This window comes from Drosophila yakuba, chromosome X (assembly GCF_016746365.2).
Source record: "Drosophila yakuba strain Tai18E2 chromosome X, Prin_Dyak_Tai18E2_2.1, whole genome shotgun sequence".
Classification (NCBI taxonomy): domain Eukaryota; kingdom Metazoa; phylum Arthropoda; class Insecta; order Diptera; family Drosophilidae; genus Drosophila; species Drosophila yakuba.
The window spans coordinates 17,832,300-17,850,859 of record NC_052526.2 but is presented as its reverse complement, the minus strand read 5'-3'; the positions used below and the strand labels follow the sequence as shown (position 1 = coordinate 17,850,859).

Below are 18,560 nucleotides of genomic sequence, written 5' to 3'. Positions count from 1 at the left end.
TTAGTGTTAGTATATTACATTAGTAATTAACGCGTTATTTTTCTGTACAAAACGATCACTCAATTGGGAATATATGCATGCAAATTTTCATAAATTTAGTATTTCGAGTAACACGAAAATATTTTAGCGATAGTTGCTATCGATAGTGCTGAGCGATAGTACAAATAGCCATCCCGAGTGTCACCAGTGAAACGCCAGCATTTTTTTTTTTACAAACAGAGTACGAGTTATCAGGAAAATCAAAAGGTTTTCGCTTTTTTGGTTCGTACATAGTTTAGGAAAGGGTGTGAAAAGCAAAAGCCGGGAGCCATGGACATCGAACTGAGTCTGGACGAGATTATAGAGCGAAAGCGCGGGCAAGGCGGCCATCGTCCCATCGACAGAAAGTTGTAAGTGCATTTGCAGGACAGCCGAAAAAATGGCGTTGCACTCAATGCGTTTTCTATTGCAGCAATCCGAACTTCTCCAAACCGCGCCGCTTGCTAAACAAGCCTTCGTTCAAACCATCGGGCGCCGGAGGATCCCTGTCCGATCCGCCGGCAAAGCGCACCTTTGATGCCAGGAACAAGATTATCCAGAAAACACGTGCTAAGATAGCTGATGCCCGGGATCTGATCAATCAGAGCATGCGAGACTCTGGCATAGATGCCCGCCAGCTATTGCTGGAGCGGAAGAAGGGACGTCCGGCGGGCCCATTACCTGATGATGAAGAGGATTCGATGAAACCATCACGTCACGGACGAGGAACGGGAGTACATATTGGTCCGTTTGCTCAGCGCACCATTAGCATGTCAAACCACCCGGGTGGCAAAATCCAGACGAAATGGGACACGGACGACGAGGTCGTGGGACTGCGTGATCCCAGATTGGCGGGCCTGCGTCGTTCCTTTGGCCCCAGATCCAATCAGCCGGGCAAACCCTTTGCCCCACGCGGCTATGTTGATCATGACAATATGCAGGACCTCGAGGATGGTTAGTTAGTTAGCTAGTGCTTTCTCCGCCAACTTGTACTTTAAAACCACTCGTTCTATTTCAGAGGAGATCACTCGCACACTGCACTTTGGAACCTACACTGGCCAGCAGCAGCCGCCGCCGCGCTACACCTTTGGTGGCTTTGACCTGAACCGCGACGATGACGTGGAGATGTCCACGGCTCCACTCAAGAACAATATAGCTAACGATCCATTCTCTATTTACGAGGTTGCCCGCAATCGCATTGAGCGACCTTCGTTGCCCACCCCACTGGTAGTTGGACGCACGGATACCAGCGAGAAGCTCTTCGAGCGCCGCCACCGCAATTCGGTTAACACAAGCAATCTTCCAGAATCGTTGCGGGCTCGTTTGTTTGGCGGTGAGCCGGATCGTCGCGTTTCCCATGGAATCTACGCAAACGAGAACCGGGGACAGGTCGCTGGTAGCGGTGGTGGTGGTGGTGGTGGTGCAGCTTCATCGATGTCCCACTCGATGACAATTCGCCGTTCACCACCCACATTGCCGTTGGGTACGTCGAACAGCAAGGGTGGATATCGCCTGCTGGTGAGCAATCTGCATGCTAATGTGACAACTGCGGATATTCGCGAGCTCTTCAGCGACATCGGCCCAATGTACGATGCTCATGTGGTGCGTCCCGGCACCGCCGAAGTTATTTACAAGTCACTGGAACACGCCGAGATGGCCGTAGACGCCTATCACCATCGTGAGTTCGATGACCAGCCAATGCACTGTGTGCTGGTCAATCCGCACTCCTCCCACCGCTCGGCACACAACTCCAGGTGAGTGAAATGCTACCAAAGATACCAAGCAGTATTTTTTAACGTTCTCGTCTGTAGCTCTCGCACAGTGACCACAAACTCGTCTGGCGTGGAGGTGGACATCGATGCACTTCACTCGGTACTCTTCCGAGACCGCTAGGTAGCGCCCGGGAACTAAGAGGCAACTAGACAATTTTCTAGACATACCACTCAATTCATCATCTCCTTAGTTATAAGTTCTACAACGTAAACCATCTTCACTTTAGGCGCGCTTGTCGAATTTGAATCGATACACCCGGCGTTTGTTCAGAAAACTAGACAAGTTTAAACGAAAACATTTGTTCAGTATAGACACTGTATCCACATGAATAGACAAGAACTATTCAAGAAAAACATTTCTTTTTGTTTCGGCTACTTTTTTTTTTTACTTTCCTAACGAATAAGCTGCGTTTTTAGTTCTCTCCACTATATGTTGATTTAGTAAAAACTGAGTATAACTATTGTATTATCAGCAAAACAATGTAGCAGTCTCACTATATACAAACGAATTGTATGGCATCCAATATGATTTAACATCCTGTTTTGAAGAATGGTATTAAACACTATACGCGTACTTTTTTTGTCTTTAGGATGGTAAGAAAAACGAAGGTGACCCAGTAATGTTACAATTGCTTGTATAATATTACATAAAATGTACAGTTTTTAAATTTCATAAAATTAATTCATAATAATTAAAGAGAAAGGAGCAGTTTGGTAAGCAGTTAAGAGTTGCAAAAAAAAAAATGTATATATAAAGTAACTTGGAGGCCGCTTAGTTATCCCGGATGCCCGTTCCGTAGTTGGCACCGCCGGCACGGTTCAGTGCCTCCCTGAAAAGCTCAATGTCCAGTTCGGCCTCCACGCCCGCCTGCAGTTCCACGGCGAAATTCTGCAAGGGATTAGAGATTAGAGGATCTATTTCTGCATCTGGCATCTAGCAGCTGGCTACATACATTAAGGACATCCTTGATCAGTGCCTTGTCCGTGGACATCTTGGCCCGCTGGATGACGCCCACCTCCTGGCCGATCCACGTCAGGAAGATGAACTTCTTGCGCTTGGACATCTCGTCGCCCATCTGGATGCGTATGTAGCCAAAGGCGCGCTCCGAGTCACCGAACTGCTGGCGGAATTCCTCGAAGCACTGGCCGCGTGCATGGACAATGATCTGGGCGCCATCGAACTTGAATACCGCCCACTCGGTGTCCGTCAGATCGGAGCGCACATCCTCGTAGGCCTCGCGAATCGAGTCCTTCTCCAGCGACGTGGCCAGTGGCATCTGCGAAAGAGCAAGGGTAAAGGAGGATTATAATCAAAGTAAAGACGGATTATAAGCAACTTTCAGTCGGAAGTATATGGCTCAATTATGTATTCCAAGTCCGCCTCGTTCCGCCAAGGCAAATCACCATCCACCATCCGCTTTGGCCATCGATAACGAATGTATTGTATGCACTCGATGCGGGGCCAAGTACTCTTGACGGCGCCATCTATGAGTCAGATTCGATCGGGACTTTCGCTTTCGATGGTATATTACATTCAATTCAATCCATTCAATTTCCGTGTCAGGCAACCACAAAACGCCCAAGGAAAAGGCACGCCATTGCATCGCCCACTTGCATTACGTTCGGGCAGATTCACCACCAGATTCACATTCACGGAAAGCAATTTGTTGCCACTTTAGAGCTTCGCAAACATAATAAAAGTGCAAAAGTAGCTATAGTAAATTTGTAGTTATTTCAAACCAAAAATAAAGGCTGTACAATGATATGTTTGGGTATACCCGCATATTATGTTATATTACACCATTTCTTGATAATGATATCGAACGGGTAACATCTAAATGTGTATGAGGGTTCTGGTTCAAAGCCTAAACAAATGATTTAAAAATATTGATATGTAAATGAATTTAAATTGCCTGATAAGTTTGATTGCTTGATAGGGAAATTTAAAAAACGAATTTCGGTCACTTTGAATTGTGATTTATTAAGTTGGGTTTAGTTTAGCTGATTGGAAAGCGTGGAAAGCGATCGGATCGATGGTTTTCACTTAGTACTGATAGACCCAAGTACGTATGGGTCGGAAAACTACCCTTTCACGGAGTGCACTCTTTTGTTGCTCATATTGTCTTAAGCGGATCGCCGCATTAAAATCAATTTACGCGTGACAATTTTCAATCAGTAGCCGACGGAAAGCAGGTCAGAGATTTGATAAGTGAGTTGAAGTGACTGGGGGTCGTCGGTGTAACTGGATGACAACAAACAAAGAAAACCGAACTGCCAACCAAACAACCCGGGCTTAAAGTCAGGAACAAGACTTGCGTATAAATAGACATTGAAGCTGGGCCAGAGATGCGGATACAGATACAGCTAGATATACAGATACAGATACAAATGGGAAGATGGAGATAGAGATCGCTCTATAATGCGTTCAATGACCGGAGAAGAGTACGGCGTCTGGTGAGAAAAATCAATTAGAAAAGCGACGACTGCCGAAAATATCAAAAGCCAAACAATTAAACCCAAAGATGATTCGGGCGACGACTTTCACAACGCAACGCAGTGAGAACTTGGAGATTGTATATGTATTCTATACGTCGCATAGAACTATGGAACAGCTCCGAAGCTCCCGTTTCGTGGCTCTGAATTAATTAGTCGGATGGCAAAGAAAAAAATTAAAGAAGATGCGGACGCAAACTGTGCCAAAAAAGAGCGGATGGCTAAAAAAACCGTTGCAGCAAATGACCCACCGAAAATACCCAACAAATTTTCCCCCCAAACAAAAAAAAAAAACCAGATAGCAGATAGCAGATACAAATGTATGTACAAATGTCGGTGCTCCTAGTGCAACCTCCATGGGTACGTGAGCCAATTTGTTGGCTAAAATTAGCTGAAACTAAGTTTCCAACCGATAAGCCCGATAACACATATGTATATATATACACCTATATGTATGGCCATATCTACTGCTCTGAAAGAATAACAACACGACAAATTAGATCACTCCAGTTGGGCTGGGACTGCACCCAAAGATCAGATAGGATAGGCTCGGATAGCCCCTCCTCCGCAATTGACGCAATGCCATCGAGTTGGTCCCAAAAACACTGATAAGAATAGTGTCGCCAAACTACAGGAATCGAAATTGATTTATTACCGAAAGTTCTTGGGATCGCCCGTGCAATTAGTGACATTCCCTCAGCAATCTGGTAATCGAGATGGGCTCGACTGCTTCAATTTTACACACCATAAAAATCCACTAGAGGTTGGCGCTTAGTCATAGGATTCAAGGGAGATTGGGCTTGCTGGGCAGGGAAACTAGTTCCAAGGAAAATCAGAGTGCGTCATGCTCGAAAGATTCGCATGGAAAAGCGACCATAATTGATATGGTTAATCGTGATTCTCGATGCAAAAAACAGTCACCGACAGTCTCAGCCAGATTGATAAGTCACCTTGTCTCGATGGCAGGAAATATATACATATATATTTAGTTTCATTTCAATAATCCTAATAACTCCATCTAGTTAGCCAGTTAGTTACCAGCAGGAAAGCCATCTGCCAAACATTTCGCATTTCGCTCTACTCAAATGGCCTGCGGCCATGTCCGATAGATATAGATATGTACACATGTTTCAATGCGGACTCGTACGTAATGAGCCATATATGTATGCCCATGTGTGCATTCATACAGCACATTGCATTGCCAGTATATATCTATATGTATATAGATGGATATAGCTCCATCGATATCTGGCAATGAGCGGACCGGCGATGCATCAAACGCGGCTATAACTGCAGCTAAACGTAACCAAGCATAGTGCTGCAAATAAAAATTGCCAACGAAATCGAAAACGAAACCGAAACTGAATCCAAATCCACAGCCAGGTGCTCAAATCTGACTTGCCGCGTAATGCCTCAAATCTGATACCCTTGTGAAAGGTAGTTGCAGTTGCAATAACTGCCAGATATTCTAGAGTGCATACTTCGAATACTTGCACTTTTAAATCAGAATCCAAAAACCGAAAAGTCAGGGCCACTAACTTCAAAGATACATATTCCCATATCTTTTTTTCGCTCAGCGGAATTATGGCATTATTTCAAAATAACTCCGATAGTACTATATAGTATGTACATATATGTATATATAAAATGAGCTCATAAAGCAAATATTGATGTATGAACAATCAGAGTAAGAGTATTCAGCAAGTATTCAGCAAGTATTACTTTCGACTGCACTTCACATTTTGTGTTTCATTCGCTTTCGTTATGTGTGTACAAGTGTACTACTGTACAAGTGTGGACCGAAAGTGTTTTATGTTGACTAATGAATTTCAGATAAGAGACGGGAAAAATTCCAAATAATACGATCGGGCCGTGAATAAAGGGAAATAAAGGAGAGGCGTTGCAGATATATGAAATATGGCACAGTAAAAGCACAATATGCGGGATATTCTTGAAGTCGACGCAACTGACTCACTGCGCTGAATGCCGAGTAGTGATCGGTCAGGCACTTGGAAAATAACCAATAAATTGCAACGAATCGGTTATTAACCGCTTCGCCTTGGCCAGGCCAAAAACAAAAATGAAAAAACAAAATACAAAAAACAAATAAATAAATAAATAAATCCCAATGTAGTGACAAATTGCCAGTTGCCGCAGCGCAGTCGCAATGACGTACTTGCTCCGCGTCTGGCACCGCCGATATGTCAATGTTCTTTCGCCCAGCTTTACTTTGTTTTATTTTCACTGTATTTTATTTTTTATTCAGCAGTCGTCGATGTTTCATTCGCGACTTCACATACACACATAAACACACAAACACACACCACACACACACAGTGCTGCAGTGCAGGAAACAAAGGAGCAAACTGTTTTGTGGCTGCTCACGCCCCAGACGCCCGGAGTCGGGGGATTTTGGATGCCGGATGGGGATGGGTATGGTACGGGGTATGGGGCATGGGGTACAGGGTATGGGGAGTGCGTGATTCATGCCGCCTGAAGGTGACGATGACGACGACGACGACGACGAAGGCGACGATGACGATGGCGACTCGGGGAGTGGATGACCAAAATTGGCGCGTCAGGAAGCGACATCCGAACATTGGGGGGTGTGGAATGGCTAATATCGAATATACTTTTATTACTCCTTTTGTTCTCGCCACTTGCAAACCTCGAAATTATATGATTTATTGGCCTGGCTGCCAAGCAGGAAAGCTCTTTGTTTGGTGCCATAGAGATTAGGTCCACGCACAAGTGCTGTGCACCGAAAGTCACATGAATCGCACATCTCGCGATCAGCCGAACGAAGTGCCCCCAAGATAATGGCGCTGCAACTGCTCCATGGCCCGCCGCCAAACAACCGTAATCTGGAAAGCTATACGTGTTCGCCAGGGAGACGGACTCCGCCGCATTAACCACAGCACCTCGTCTCCGATGGGTATCGCTGGTGTCTCGAGACGCGGGAGCAAGTGCATTGGAAACGCACTTGAACTTGATATGCAACGCATTTGGATACAGTTTTGGGTTTTGGATACGAAGTCGAAGTCGGAGTCGCCCCCGCAATCTGCATCCGCCCCCGCAATCGCTTCGCGCCGGGATGATGCCCCTCGAGACTCGGTGCCTGCCCCATGTCCCTGCCTCTGCCTCTGCCTCCGCCCTCCCAGCCAGAGCCATAAAAGCCAGCTGCATCCCCGCCTCCTGGACCTCTGGCCCTCTGGGGCCGGTTCTTGTGGAGCGGAGTCGCCGGCGAGCCAATGTCAGAGTTATTTACAGACACTCACGCATGCCCAGCCGAGATACACACACGTCGCATGGGCACACACTGAGAGAAAAGGGGTATGGCAGTTGCACTATTTCGTTAAGTGGCTACTATTTTCATACAAAGTGGCTACGAAACTCCTTCTTATATCTACTTTATGGATTGGTTATTCCTTGAGCTAATATCATTTTTCTGATGCACGCGTTTTCTTTCGGTGTATCCATAAGATCTCTCTCTGACTCTCTGGACTGCTGGCTGCTGGCTGCCCCATCCAATGTTTTATAATTCTTAATTTTCGGTCGTCCCCTGTATACACACACATTTCATGGACCCTGCCCGCAGCAGGACTACTCCAACTCCAACTCCAACTTCAACTTCAACTCCAACTGGAAGTCCATGTGTGCCCACCCCACTACTCACCCTTCTCGGCTTGCTCTCCACCAATTGCTCGACCTCGATGCCGTCCGACATGCTGGTGCTCTGGTGGCTCTGTGTTCTGGATGTGGATGTGGATATGATTTCAGATGCGCAGCTGGGATGCTGGTGCTCTTGGTAGCCGCTTGCTGGGATCGCGAGTTAATCTCGAATGTTGAATGGATCGCTGGTCCGGCGGGAGGAGTTGACCGTTTGCAAGGTGGCAGCAAAGTGGCAAAGTGACAACGAAAACAAAAATACACAGCGCCAGGAAACAACAAAAACACACACACACACAATGCAATGCAATGCAGGCGCACAAAGAGCGAGGAACAGTACAGAACAGTACAGAACAGAACAGATCAGAACAGAACAGAACCAGCACAGTTCCAGATGATATCCAGATATCGGAGCAGCCGCTGAACTTCGTCCGACCACCACGAGTTGTATCTCACGAATGCCGCGTTGCCGGCGTCTGCAACTCCGAATGAAGTGCCGTCGACTGCCCGAAGTCGGCGGCGCAGTCGCCGTGGGTGCGAGCGAGATGCACGGGGCAGAGGCCCCACGGCAGCTGATAGGCATGCAGCAGGTGCGACAGAGACAGAGCGGCGTGGGGAGCGACCGAACAAGCGAGAGAGAGAGAGAGAGAAAGAGAGAGGGAGAGAGAGGGGGAGAGAGAGAGAGGGAGAGAGAGAGGGGGAGAGAGAGAGCGCAAACTGCGACGATGTCGCCGCATTTGGCTTTATTTTCAGTTTCATTTTCAGTGCAGGCATTTTCAGGAACACCCAAAAAAGCCAGATGTTGGCTAGTGTTTCGATCGTACACTGCGAGAAAATTGGACGTGCTTTGATAGCTCCTCTAACAACAAAGTTTTGGCATTGTTTACCTAAACAAAATCGCATTTACATTGCTCACATTATGAGTGCAGAAATCAAATTGGGGCAGAACTTTAGCTGGATAATCTGGGAATCTGGAAAGAATGCGATATTCTCAAATCCCGATTCCTGGAGTACAGCCAACTATTTGATAAGCTTCACTGCTCCCAAGATTACGATGCCATTAAGGTCAGATTGTATTTTCACACCACCCTGAATCCGAAAATCCATGCAATCCTGGAGTGCAATTCGCTTCACCCAGGAAGATCACTTATCCTTCCAAAGGTAGCTTCTGCTACAGGTGCTAGTCGGCAACGTTACCCTGAAAATATGGCTAGATCAGCACTGATCACGGCCAGCTTGTCGGCTGGGAATGCGATCCATGGAATTGGCGCAGAACATTTGTGCAAATACATAACGAGCCGAGATTGTTTTCTCGGGCACTCAAGTGCCGTAGGAATGCGGCTGATTTGATGATTTGCGTGGTGCGTGGTGCATGTGGCATGTGGCGTGTGGCGTGTGGCGTGGGCCGAGCAGCTGCTGAAGACGCCGCCAGCAGACGCCGAGGAGGATGCAGTGCTCCGTTAAGTGGTCACAATCGGGAAGGGAACGGAACAGAACATCCTCCGCGCGCAACATGAAAGTTGCCCGGCAACAAGGCTGCCCGACAGCAGGCAGCATGCTGCTGGCCACATGTTGCCGTGGTGAGTTTGCGCCATTCGGCATCGCCCACGCAACATGTTGCGGCAGCTGACCTACCGGAGCGTAGGTGTTGTCCTCGTCCGCCAGTCGTCAGTTGCCCACGACGCGTTACCCGCAACGGTAGCAGGCGAGCCCTCTCCTGGCAGCCATAGCCGCCAACTCGTGTGCTCGGAGCACCCACCGAGTTCCCTATCGAAATCCTCGCCAGCCTGCGCGCAAGCGTCGCCGTTTCAACTGCAATTGATTAAAGTTATATACATATATATTTTTTTTGGTGACCAAAAAAAAGGGGACATGTCCGGCGGTGGTGGCCAGTGATTGCCACAAATCACCCGGTTGTCACCGGGATGTTCAGCTACGAGGAGGGGAATGCCGAACAGGCGTCCATGGCTGCAGCGGCTGCCTATCGGGCACTGCTCGACTACTATGCCAATGCGCCCAGTGCGGCGGGTCACATAGTGTCGCTCAACGTGGGCCCATACAATGGAACTGGCCACGGAGGCAGTGCCTCCTTGGCGGGCGACAATGCGACAACCAGCTATGCCGACTATATGGACACCGAACCGAGTGACTTGGTCACCGAAATGGCCTTCGCCCTGGGCACCAGTTCCAGTCCAAGTCCCAGTACCGCTACCGTTTCCAGCTCCAGTTCCAGCTCCAGTAGTAGTTCCACTGGCATGCCCGTGTGGCTGATACCCAGCTACAGCATAATCCTGCTGTTCGCCGTGCTGGGCAACCTGCTGGTCATCTCGACGCTGGTGCAGAACCGCCGGATGCGGACCATAACCAACGTGTTCCTGCTCAACCTGGCGATATCGGATATGCTGCTGGGCGTGCTCTGCATGCCCGTCACCCTGGTGGGCACACTGCTGCGCAACTTCATCTTCGGCGAGTTCCTCTGCAAGCTCTTCCAGTTCTCCCAAGGTGAGTTCACTCCACTTACAACCACTAAATGTCTAAATGTCTGGCTTATTTAACGACCTGTCGTCCCACTGGAGCTGCGTTCTCTGACATTATAAGTAACCGCCTAATATTAGCTTAGCTGGCCCAATTCCCCCACCTTTTGCAGTCTTCAATTAGCTGGAATTACAAATACATAAGTTGAGGAGCCCTATTTATGGCGCATGTGAGAGTGGGGGCCACACGGATTCATAGTTTCCTCGGTTGTTACGTTCCTAGGTTCCTGGGTTCCTGGCTTTTGAGGTTCCTTGGTGGGGCATTAAAATAATTTTTTACGATTATCGTCGCATGTGGATCGTTTTATTGGCCCTGTCATGCGGGGGCGCAGAACAACAAGTTGTGTTAAACGTGGGCATATATTATCCTGGCTTCCGTCTCCTCCTAGTTACCCCTTTATTTCGATATCCATATACCTGTGCGTGTCGCCTTTTCCACGAACAAAAACCACTCAGCAGCTGTCCTAGAAAAATGGAAATTAAAATCATAATATTGGCCCATGTTATTGACAGAGTGTGCGCCATTGTCTGTGGGCAGGATACGAATACAGGATACAGAATACAGCATACAGGATACCGCGTATCCTTAAGAGTCCCATGGCCAGCACATAACTTCAAATCAAGCGCGTTGGCAGGACAACAGTTGGACGTGATTAAATAGACATTTGTTGGCGCTACGGATAATTATGTGGGTTTTGCTGGAGGAAAACTGGCGGTGCGTTCGTTCGTTCTTTATGTTTATGTGAAATGGCGCATTAGCAACGGACTGTAAATTCACATTTTTAGGATTTCGGTAACTGTTGTCCATTGCGTCATGTGGCAAGTTGCGCGGAACCCCCCCCCCCCCCCCCCAGTTCGTGCCTGGCAGAGGTAAGCCCCATCTTAATGGCATGCTGTGGATCTCGGATGGCAAAGGGAGGCGCTACAATGCTGTTGCTCAGAAAGCAAACGCAAATGCGTAGCATACTTCGCTGCGCAATTTAAAGCGGCTGTGTGCACTAGCACTGCATACTTTTGGCCCCAATCCCCAAGTCCCCACTCCCCCATTCCCCCATTACCCCATTACCCCACCGCAACAGTCGAACTGGCGAATTAAATAACCATTTCAATTGGCACCGCACAGCGTCCCGCGGAGGAGGCGTACCAGGAGGCGGGTTGAGGCTAGGATGTAGCTGCTCCCGGTGGCAGGTACAAGCGTCACGCACCTGGGGAACATGCAACATGCAGCACAGCATGCACATGTGACATGGCCCACGGGTGGATGGGAATGTGGATGAGGAGGCGGATGGATGAGCGGATGATTGAGGAGGTGGATGAGGAGGTGGATGAGCGGATGGATGTGGATTTGGCGGGGTTTTGCAATTACAGGCGGAGCAGCGCAAACGCGGTCACAGTCTCCTCCTCCTCCTCATCCTCATCCTGCTCCTAATGGCGCCTGCTGATGCCCGTGGGAAATGTGGAGCACGGACACTAAGAAAACAAGAGGGCCGAAGTCATTGGAGCGCAAACGGTGTGTGTACAGCGTGTGTACGATGTGTGTACAGTGTGTGTGTGTCCACAGGAGCTCGGCGAAAGACGGACTCTTTTCAAACCGGGTTGCTAGGGAACTGGAGGTGGTCAAGAGGCGCCTTCTTGGCTTCGGGGTTCCAATGGCTTCTATTTTCGTCCTTAAACGTTCACTTAAGAATCTCTAAAAATGTCGTGCTGAATTGCATTTTCATCGTGAGGTAATCAAGGTTTTATTTTGCCAAAACTAAATTATTATGGCTTTAATTAGCTTAAAAAATAAATAGATATAAATAAATAAATATAAATAAAATAAATACGTTGTAAGCTGATGTTTTTCTGTTTTTTCCTTTAATCGGTTGTAATGTGTCACCATCATTAATTCTGCTAACTTTTTTAACTATAACTTTTTCAAGGCAAAAACTATAACTTTTTTCGAATGCCTTGGTTTTTACCTCATTGATTTGTTGATGTTTTGTTCGACATTTATTATTGTGTTTGCCAAGTTTTTCAGTTGGCAGTTGTCAAAGGCTTTGGGTTCTAAAAGAACTTTAACAAGTTGAAGCTGGACTTTCAGGCAGGAAATCGGCTAGGATATATATAGATTTTTTCGACTTGGTGCTCAAAAGGACCAATTTTCCCCATCTCCCAAAACGCGCTCAAATTAAATGTTAAACAAAAAAATCCAATTCCAACGCAGCATGTTATGAACATTTTCTCCACAGCATTTGTTGTAATATTTTCTCCACAGCATTTGTTGTAATATTTTTTCCACAGCATTTGTTGTAATATTTTTTCCAAAGCATTTGTTGTCCTTGCTGAAGGTTCGTTGTTTTAGGCTGCATAAGCTGCGAAACATGTGTTCAACAGCAGAATTCGGGGCGTTATGTACATATGTGCACATGGTGCGAGGTGCAAAAAGTGTCCTTTTTATGGCCCTACATGGAGTGCCACCTGGTCGCAAAGGGAAACGGGAAAAGGGGAGTCCTTGGAGCCATTGGGGTAACGGGGTGCAAGGTGCTGGTCAGAGCCAGTGAAGCACTTTGTGCTGATTAGTTTTTGGCCAGCGGGCGGGATTTTCTCAGTGCTCCTTGGCTAATTGTTGTTCATAAATAAGAGCAAAGAATATTACCGAGAAAAAAGAAGAAAGAAACTCCCCTTTCAACCATGGTTGCTGGTGTGGCAGGAAACTTTGTCGCTTTCGAGGGCTTTGTTTTGGTAAAGTTTGCTGCCTTTTGGGATTTGCTACGCATGAAGTTTTTTAATTAATGCACATTCGGTGCGGCAAAGGCAGCAGCAGCAACTTTCATTTCACCCGCATGCCAACTGCTGCACGTGGCGTGGAAATTGTGAGATCTAAAATCTAAAGTTCGCATTGAAACACTTGAAAACAATATTAATATCAGTAGGAGAGAGCCACGCTCGGCTGAGCCTGCTCCAGACATGTTGGGCTCTATGTCCCAACCCATTCCACTGGATGATATGAAAGCTTAGCCAAGTTGGGCGCCCATCCACCAAGCCATCTATCCACCTGGCCACCTTGGAGTACTTAATTCGATAAAAAGCTACTTTGTTTCTTTTGCAACTTAAATAGAATGTCTGGGCAAACTCTGATTTCGTTTCTCGTCAAACTTTGCCATTGGCATCAGGATTTCGAGTGGATACTCCACTTCCCACTCCATACTATGTATAATACATCGCGTGTGGAACGAATGCATTTGCTGGCCCAAATCATTGAGTTTAAAAGACTTTCGTCCCGAAAAGTGGCTTTTTTCCTTTGATATTGTATTCTAGGGAAATGGAAATGTATACCTTTTCATTTAAAATCGAGCCATTTAAAGGGCAAGATCCACTCGCTGGTCATGTCAACCCAACTCCCAACTCCAAACTCGAGAGTATTTTTCCGCCCTGTCACTTTGCCGTCAGCGACCGCATCTGATTGTCAGTCACTCGAGATGATGATGCCCAACTAATTTGGGAACTTGGAACGCCAGCCACAAGAACAAATTACCCAGCATTTCTAATATCGGGCGCAATTTTGGCCAGGTTTCCGTGCAGCACATCCTGTCCCACATCCCGCGTCCGGCCAATATGTTCCATCATCTGCGAGGAGCACTCAATCTGCTTAGTCGAGCGACAGGCGACAGGCTACAGGAACCTGGATCGCCTGCAGCTGTAATCACAGGACCAAGGACCAAGGAGCAAGGACCAAGTTCCAAGTTCCTCATAAAGCGATAGGCACGCAAGCGTTCTCTTTCACTTTGAGGCTGGTCAAAACACATTTTTGTGGTCTTTTTGCCACTTGTACACCTAAAGAAATTAGCCAAGTGTCATATTACAAAACAGAAACTTGCCGAGTGGCACACATACCGCAACACAGCTGTCAACATTTTCCCTTTTGAACCAAAAACTTTATGCTATAAATATATTCCAAAAAAAAACCCTTTATATTTCGCTTAAAAGTTGCTGCTGCTATCGAAATTTTTTCTTAAGCCGCTGAGCTATGCAAACTGAAAGTCCAAGAAGTAAATTTTGTGTCCCAAACATTCAAACATTTTTCTCGAGCTCTTTTCCAGAGACAAAAGACTTAAGTGGCTCCATAAGCATGGGAAGTTGAATTTAAAGGTACTATCAGCATTTTACGCAACTCAGTGCCACGTTGGTCAATTAAAATGGCTTTGTTAAAGGCATCTCTCGACCAAATTGAATGGGAAGTGACCTTATTTCTTTTTTTTGGCTGAGTGTGCACGTTTTTTTATTTGCGGCAATCAAATTTTATCACCCAACTGACGCTTATAAATTCCGGCCTGTCAGAGTCGCATATTTATGCGGGGCTCGAGGACTGCGTGTCGTATGCGTAATATGCTCAACACGTCTGCCTTCCCCCCCCCCCCCCCCCACACCCCAAAAGCATCCTTGCTCATGTCCTTTTGCTGGCCTCAAAGGCGTGCTGCTGCCCACTCTGCGCACAAATCAAATTCAATCAGTTGCCAAAAGAAAAACATCATGGGCGTGCAGAAAGGGGGTTGTGGCGGCATCGAATTCAATTTGGGTTCGTCATTTGCCGCCGATGCCGCCGCCTTATTTGCCGTCAGTTTTGCATTTGCCAATTGAATTACGCACCGTGGACGCCAAAGGGGCGTAAATATATATATATATACATATATATACTATATTGTATAGTATATAGCATGTAGTATGCAAAGTATCTGGCGGATTGTATTGGCATCTCGAAATGATTTAGTTGTCAAGACTCAGTGCGCGAATCAATCAAACTGCTTAGCCGAAAAGCCTTAAAGTTGAGCTCGCGAGAAACCAAATGCAAATGGAAATGGAAATGGCAATGGCAATGGAAATCGATGGAAATGAATGGAAATGCTGTTTGTTTTAAGTTTAAGCGCACATATGCTAGTATTTCTGGCTTAGAGCATCGCATCGCATCGCACACAGCCGTCAATCAAAAGTAAACTTCAATTTCAGGGGGTTAACTCAGCAAACGCGACTCTGAGGGCGAGACAAATGTGACAATGCAGCTGAAAGACACTGAAAGACAGGCCACATTAGGGTGGACCTTAGTTGGCTGAACACGGGCTGACCTCGACTGAGCAGGTGGATGCTATCAATCTTCATAACTCGTCTTAGTTTGCACGCCTAATTAAAATATAAAGTAAACAAGTGTGCATGCAACATGTAATACAATACTATGCAACAGAAGGAGAAGCCACATTAGGGTGGACCTTGGTTGGCTGTGTGGACTGTTGCAAATTTCCATTTCAAAGGGAACTTGATACGGGCTGTCTTCGTTACTCATTCCTAGATTTAATTTACTACTTTTTTAATTACTTGCTGTTGAATATGAAACGTATATTAAAGGTATATTAGCAAATATATCTGCAAAAACAAAAATGCAAAAATAACAATATTAATAACTGAAGGCATAGCATTGAAGTCTAAACTGCAGTCTTTATGAACAAATGTTTTGGTAAGCCATTAATGGCACATATACCCATGCATACAGGCAAATTATGATTACACTTGATCCATTTATCATCCTCACTGATAATTCATAACATATATGCTAAGAAGACAAAATCGATGCATAAACTAGAAAATATTTACCTTAAATGGCGCAATTTTCCAATTGAAACTTATTTGCCGTGCACAAGCCGATATCCAATATATCCTTACTATCAACTTGCATATGGCACCGCAGTTGTGTACTTGTTAACCATCGATACTCCTGCAGGACGAAATTGCAGCCAAGGGAATTCGAATGGCGGAAAGCAAATTGCTTTACAATGCGAAGCAAAAGCAGCTAACAGGCTCACATGAAATGGAGAGTGGACTCTGACTGGGCAAACGAGAAAAGGAGTGGCTGGGGAATTGCTTAATTGCACTTTCTGCAAATTGCATCGTGTACTGTTTGTCACTATCTACTCGCAAGTAGAAGTGCAGTAGTGCAAGGAGTGCGATAGTTCGTCTGGCTCGTCTGGTCCTAATATGCAAATTGTGTAATTAAAATGCAACGAGTGCGGGCGAAGGACCTTCTAATGAAAGCGATTTGACACGGCGCTCGACAGGAGTAGGGTGTGTCCATGGTGTCCATCGTGTTCAGCTTGTTCAGCTTGTTCTAAGGTTATCCCATCTTGCCATCTTTCAGCCGCCTCCGTGGCCGTTTCGTCCTGGACCTTGGTGGCCATATCCTGCGAGCGCTACTACGCCATTTGCCATCCGCTGCGCTCGCGATCCTGGCAGACAATCAGCCACGCCTACAAGATCATCGGCTTCATCTGGCTGGGCGGCATCCTCTGCATGACGCCCATAGCGGTCTTCAGTCAATTGATACCCACCAGTAGACCAGGTGAGTGGATAGCACCAGTCATCAGTCACCAGTCATCTTATTCGATTGGTTACAGGCTACTGCAAGTGCCGCGAGTTTTGGCCCGACCAGGGATACGAGCTCTTCTACAACATCCTGCTGGACTTCCTGCTGCTCGTCCTGCCGCTCCTGGTGCTCTGCGTGGCCTACATCCTCATCACGCGCACCCTCTACGTGGGCATGGCCAAGGACAGCGGCCGCATCCTCCTGCAGCAATCGCTTCCGGTTTCCGCTGCAACAACCGGCGGAAGCGGCGCTCCCAATCCGGGCACCAGCAGCAGTAGCAACTGCATCCTGGTCCTGACCGCCACCGCAGTCTACAATGGTAGGTAACGGCAGGAAATTTCAAGTCGCAACTCTTTAAACGCAGAATATTTACAAGACTGTGGCTTTTTTAATACTACTTTCCATACGATTATTATTCATTACTAAGTCTAAGTCTATAGATTTTTATGTTTAGTTATCGCATAACTTTTCCTTAGAATAACGTTCCTTGATTTTAATACATTTGGCTGCTGTTCCATAGAAAATAGTAACAACAATAATGGAAATTCAGAGGGATCTGCCGGCGGAGGATCCACTAATATGGCAACGACCACCTTGACAACGAGACCAACGGCTCCCACGGTGATCACCACCACGACGACGACGACGGTGACGCTGGCCAAAAGCTCCTCGCCCAGCATTCGCGTCCATGATGCGGCACTTCGCAGGTAGGATTCGTGTCCGCTAGCCTCGTGTGCCAAATTCCCTTTCCCACTTCCCACTTTGTCCACATCCAAAACCAGGTCCAACGAGGCCAAGACCCTGGAGAGCAAGAAGCGTGTGGTCAAGATGCTGTTCGTCCTGGTGCTGGAGTTCTTCATCTGCTGGACGCCGCTGTACGTGATCAACACGATGGTCATGCTGATTGGACCGGTGGTGTACGAGTATGTCGACTACAAGGCCATCAGTTTCCTTCAGCTGCTGGCCTACTCCTCCAGCTGCTGCAATCCGATCACCTACTGCTTCATGAACGCCAGCTTCCGGCGCGCCTTCGTGGACACCTTCAAGGGTCTGCCCTGGCGACGTGGTGGTGCCGCTGGTGCCGCCGGCGTTGGAGGACTCTCTGCCAGCCAGGCGGGCGCTGGACAAGCGGGTGCTTATGCGAGTGCCAACACCAACACCAACATCAGTCTGAATCCCGGCCTAGCCATGGGTATGGGCACCTGGCGGAGTCGCTCGCGTCATGAGTTTCTCAATTCGGTGGTGACCACCAACAGTGCCACCGCCGCCGGCGCCGCCAACAGTCCTCAGCTCTAAGCTGTAGAGGATTAGCCCCCCCCAAAAAAAGGACCCCTCCCCCATTCCAGGACTCACCCATAATCAACGAGATGCGGTGTAAATATGTATGATAAGCGAACTGCGTGTGGTTTTTTTTTGAAGTAAGGAATATATGGATTTTTTTTACCTACTTGTGATTATGATCGTACTCGTAAAATAACGTAAATTAACGTAAAATAACTCAGACGCTAGTCTATTGGTGTTTCAATTGAACTTCCTAAGGTTGCTGCAAATAAACAGAGTAAAACTTAACTTAATCCTCTTCCCCCGAACGTTTTAATAGTGGGAATCCTTTTGGAATGGGAGTACCTGGGCATTAAGTGGACCCCGCTCAAAGGCTGTGACCTACACTAAAGTGCTGGCACT

The 18,560-nt window shown here is 47.0% G+C and overlaps 3 protein-coding genes across 3 annotated transcripts; 2 read left to right on the top strand and 1 right to left on the bottom strand.

Moving 5' to 3' along the window:
* The first annotated feature begins 169 nt into the window (after positions 1-169).
* Positions 170-2,364, top strand: LOC6525843. The gene is made up of 4 exons (XM_002101627.4): positions 170-389; positions 452-972; positions 1,037-1,772; positions 1,830-2,364. The coding sequence occupies exons 1-4, from the start codon at positions 310-312 to the stop codon at positions 1,909-1,911; spliced, it is 1,419 nt and encodes a 472-aa protein (XP_002101663.1). The 5' UTR covers positions 170-309; the 3' UTR covers positions 1,912-2,364.
* A 44-nt stretch (positions 2,365-2,408) lies between these two features.
* LOC6525842 (coactosin-like protein) lies at positions 2,409-8,425 on the bottom strand. The gene is made up of 3 exons (XM_039377416.1): positions 7,960-8,425; positions 2,744-3,067; positions 2,409-2,679 (listed from the first exon to the last, which is right to left on the bottom strand). The coding sequence occupies exons 1-3, from the start codon at positions 8,008-8,010 to the stop codon at positions 2,563-2,565; spliced, it is 492 nt and encodes a 163-aa protein (XP_039233350.1). The 5' UTR covers positions 8,011-8,425; the 3' UTR covers positions 2,409-2,562.
* A 1,194-nt stretch (positions 8,426-9,619) lies between these two features.
* On the top strand, positions 9,620-18,446 carry LOC6525841 (cholecystokinin receptor type A). The gene is made up of 5 exons (XM_002101625.4): positions 9,620-10,454; positions 16,653-16,853; positions 16,909-17,196; positions 17,398-17,584; positions 17,660-18,446. Exons 1-5 carry the CDS (start codon positions 9,878-9,880, stop codon positions 18,171-18,173), a joined length of 1,767 nt encoding a protein of 588 aa, XP_002101661.1. The 5' UTR covers positions 9,620-9,877; the 3' UTR covers positions 18,174-18,446.
* The last annotated feature ends 114 nt before the right edge of the window (positions 18,447-18,560 follow it).

Excerpts from the sequence above, each read along its gene's own strand:
- LOC6525841 (XM_002101625.4), top strand. The coding sequence starts at position 9,878 with ATGTTCAGCTACGAGGAGGGGAATGCCGAACAGGCGTCCATGGCTGCA. Across the intron at positions 10,455-16,652 it reads GCTCTTCCAGTTCTCCCAAG|CCGCCTCCGTGGCCGTTTCG; the intron begins GTGAGTTCACTC and ends GCCATCTTTCAG. Across the intron at positions 17,585-17,659 it reads CATGATGCGGCACTTCGCAG|GTCCAACGAGGCCAAGACCC; the intron begins GTAGGATTCGTG and ends ATCCAAAACCAG.
- LOC6525843 (XM_002101627.4), top strand. The coding sequence starts at position 310 with ATGGACATCGAACTGAGTCTGGACGAGATTATAGAGCGAAAGCGCGGG. Across the intron at positions 973-1,036 it reads TATGCAGGACCTCGAGGATG|AGGAGATCACTCGCACACTG; the intron begins GTTAGTTAGTTA and ends GTTCTATTTCAG. Across the intron at positions 1,773-1,829 it reads CGCTCGGCACACAACTCCAG|CTCTCGCACAGTGACCACAA; the intron begins GTGAGTGAAATG and ends TCTCGTCTGTAG.
- LOC6525842 (XM_039377416.1), bottom strand. The coding sequence starts at position 8,010 with ATGTCGGACGGCATCGAGGTCGAGCAATTGGTGGAGAGCAAGCCGAGA. Across the intron at positions 3,068-7,959 it reads TGGAGAGCAAGCCGAGAAGG|ATGCCACTGGCCACGTCGCT; the intron begins GTGAGTAGTGGG and ends GCTCTTTCGCAG. Across the intron at positions 2,680-2,743 it reads TGATCAAGGATGTCCTTAAT|AATTTCGCCGTGGAACTGCA; the intron begins GTATGTAGCCAG and ends AATCCCTTGCAG.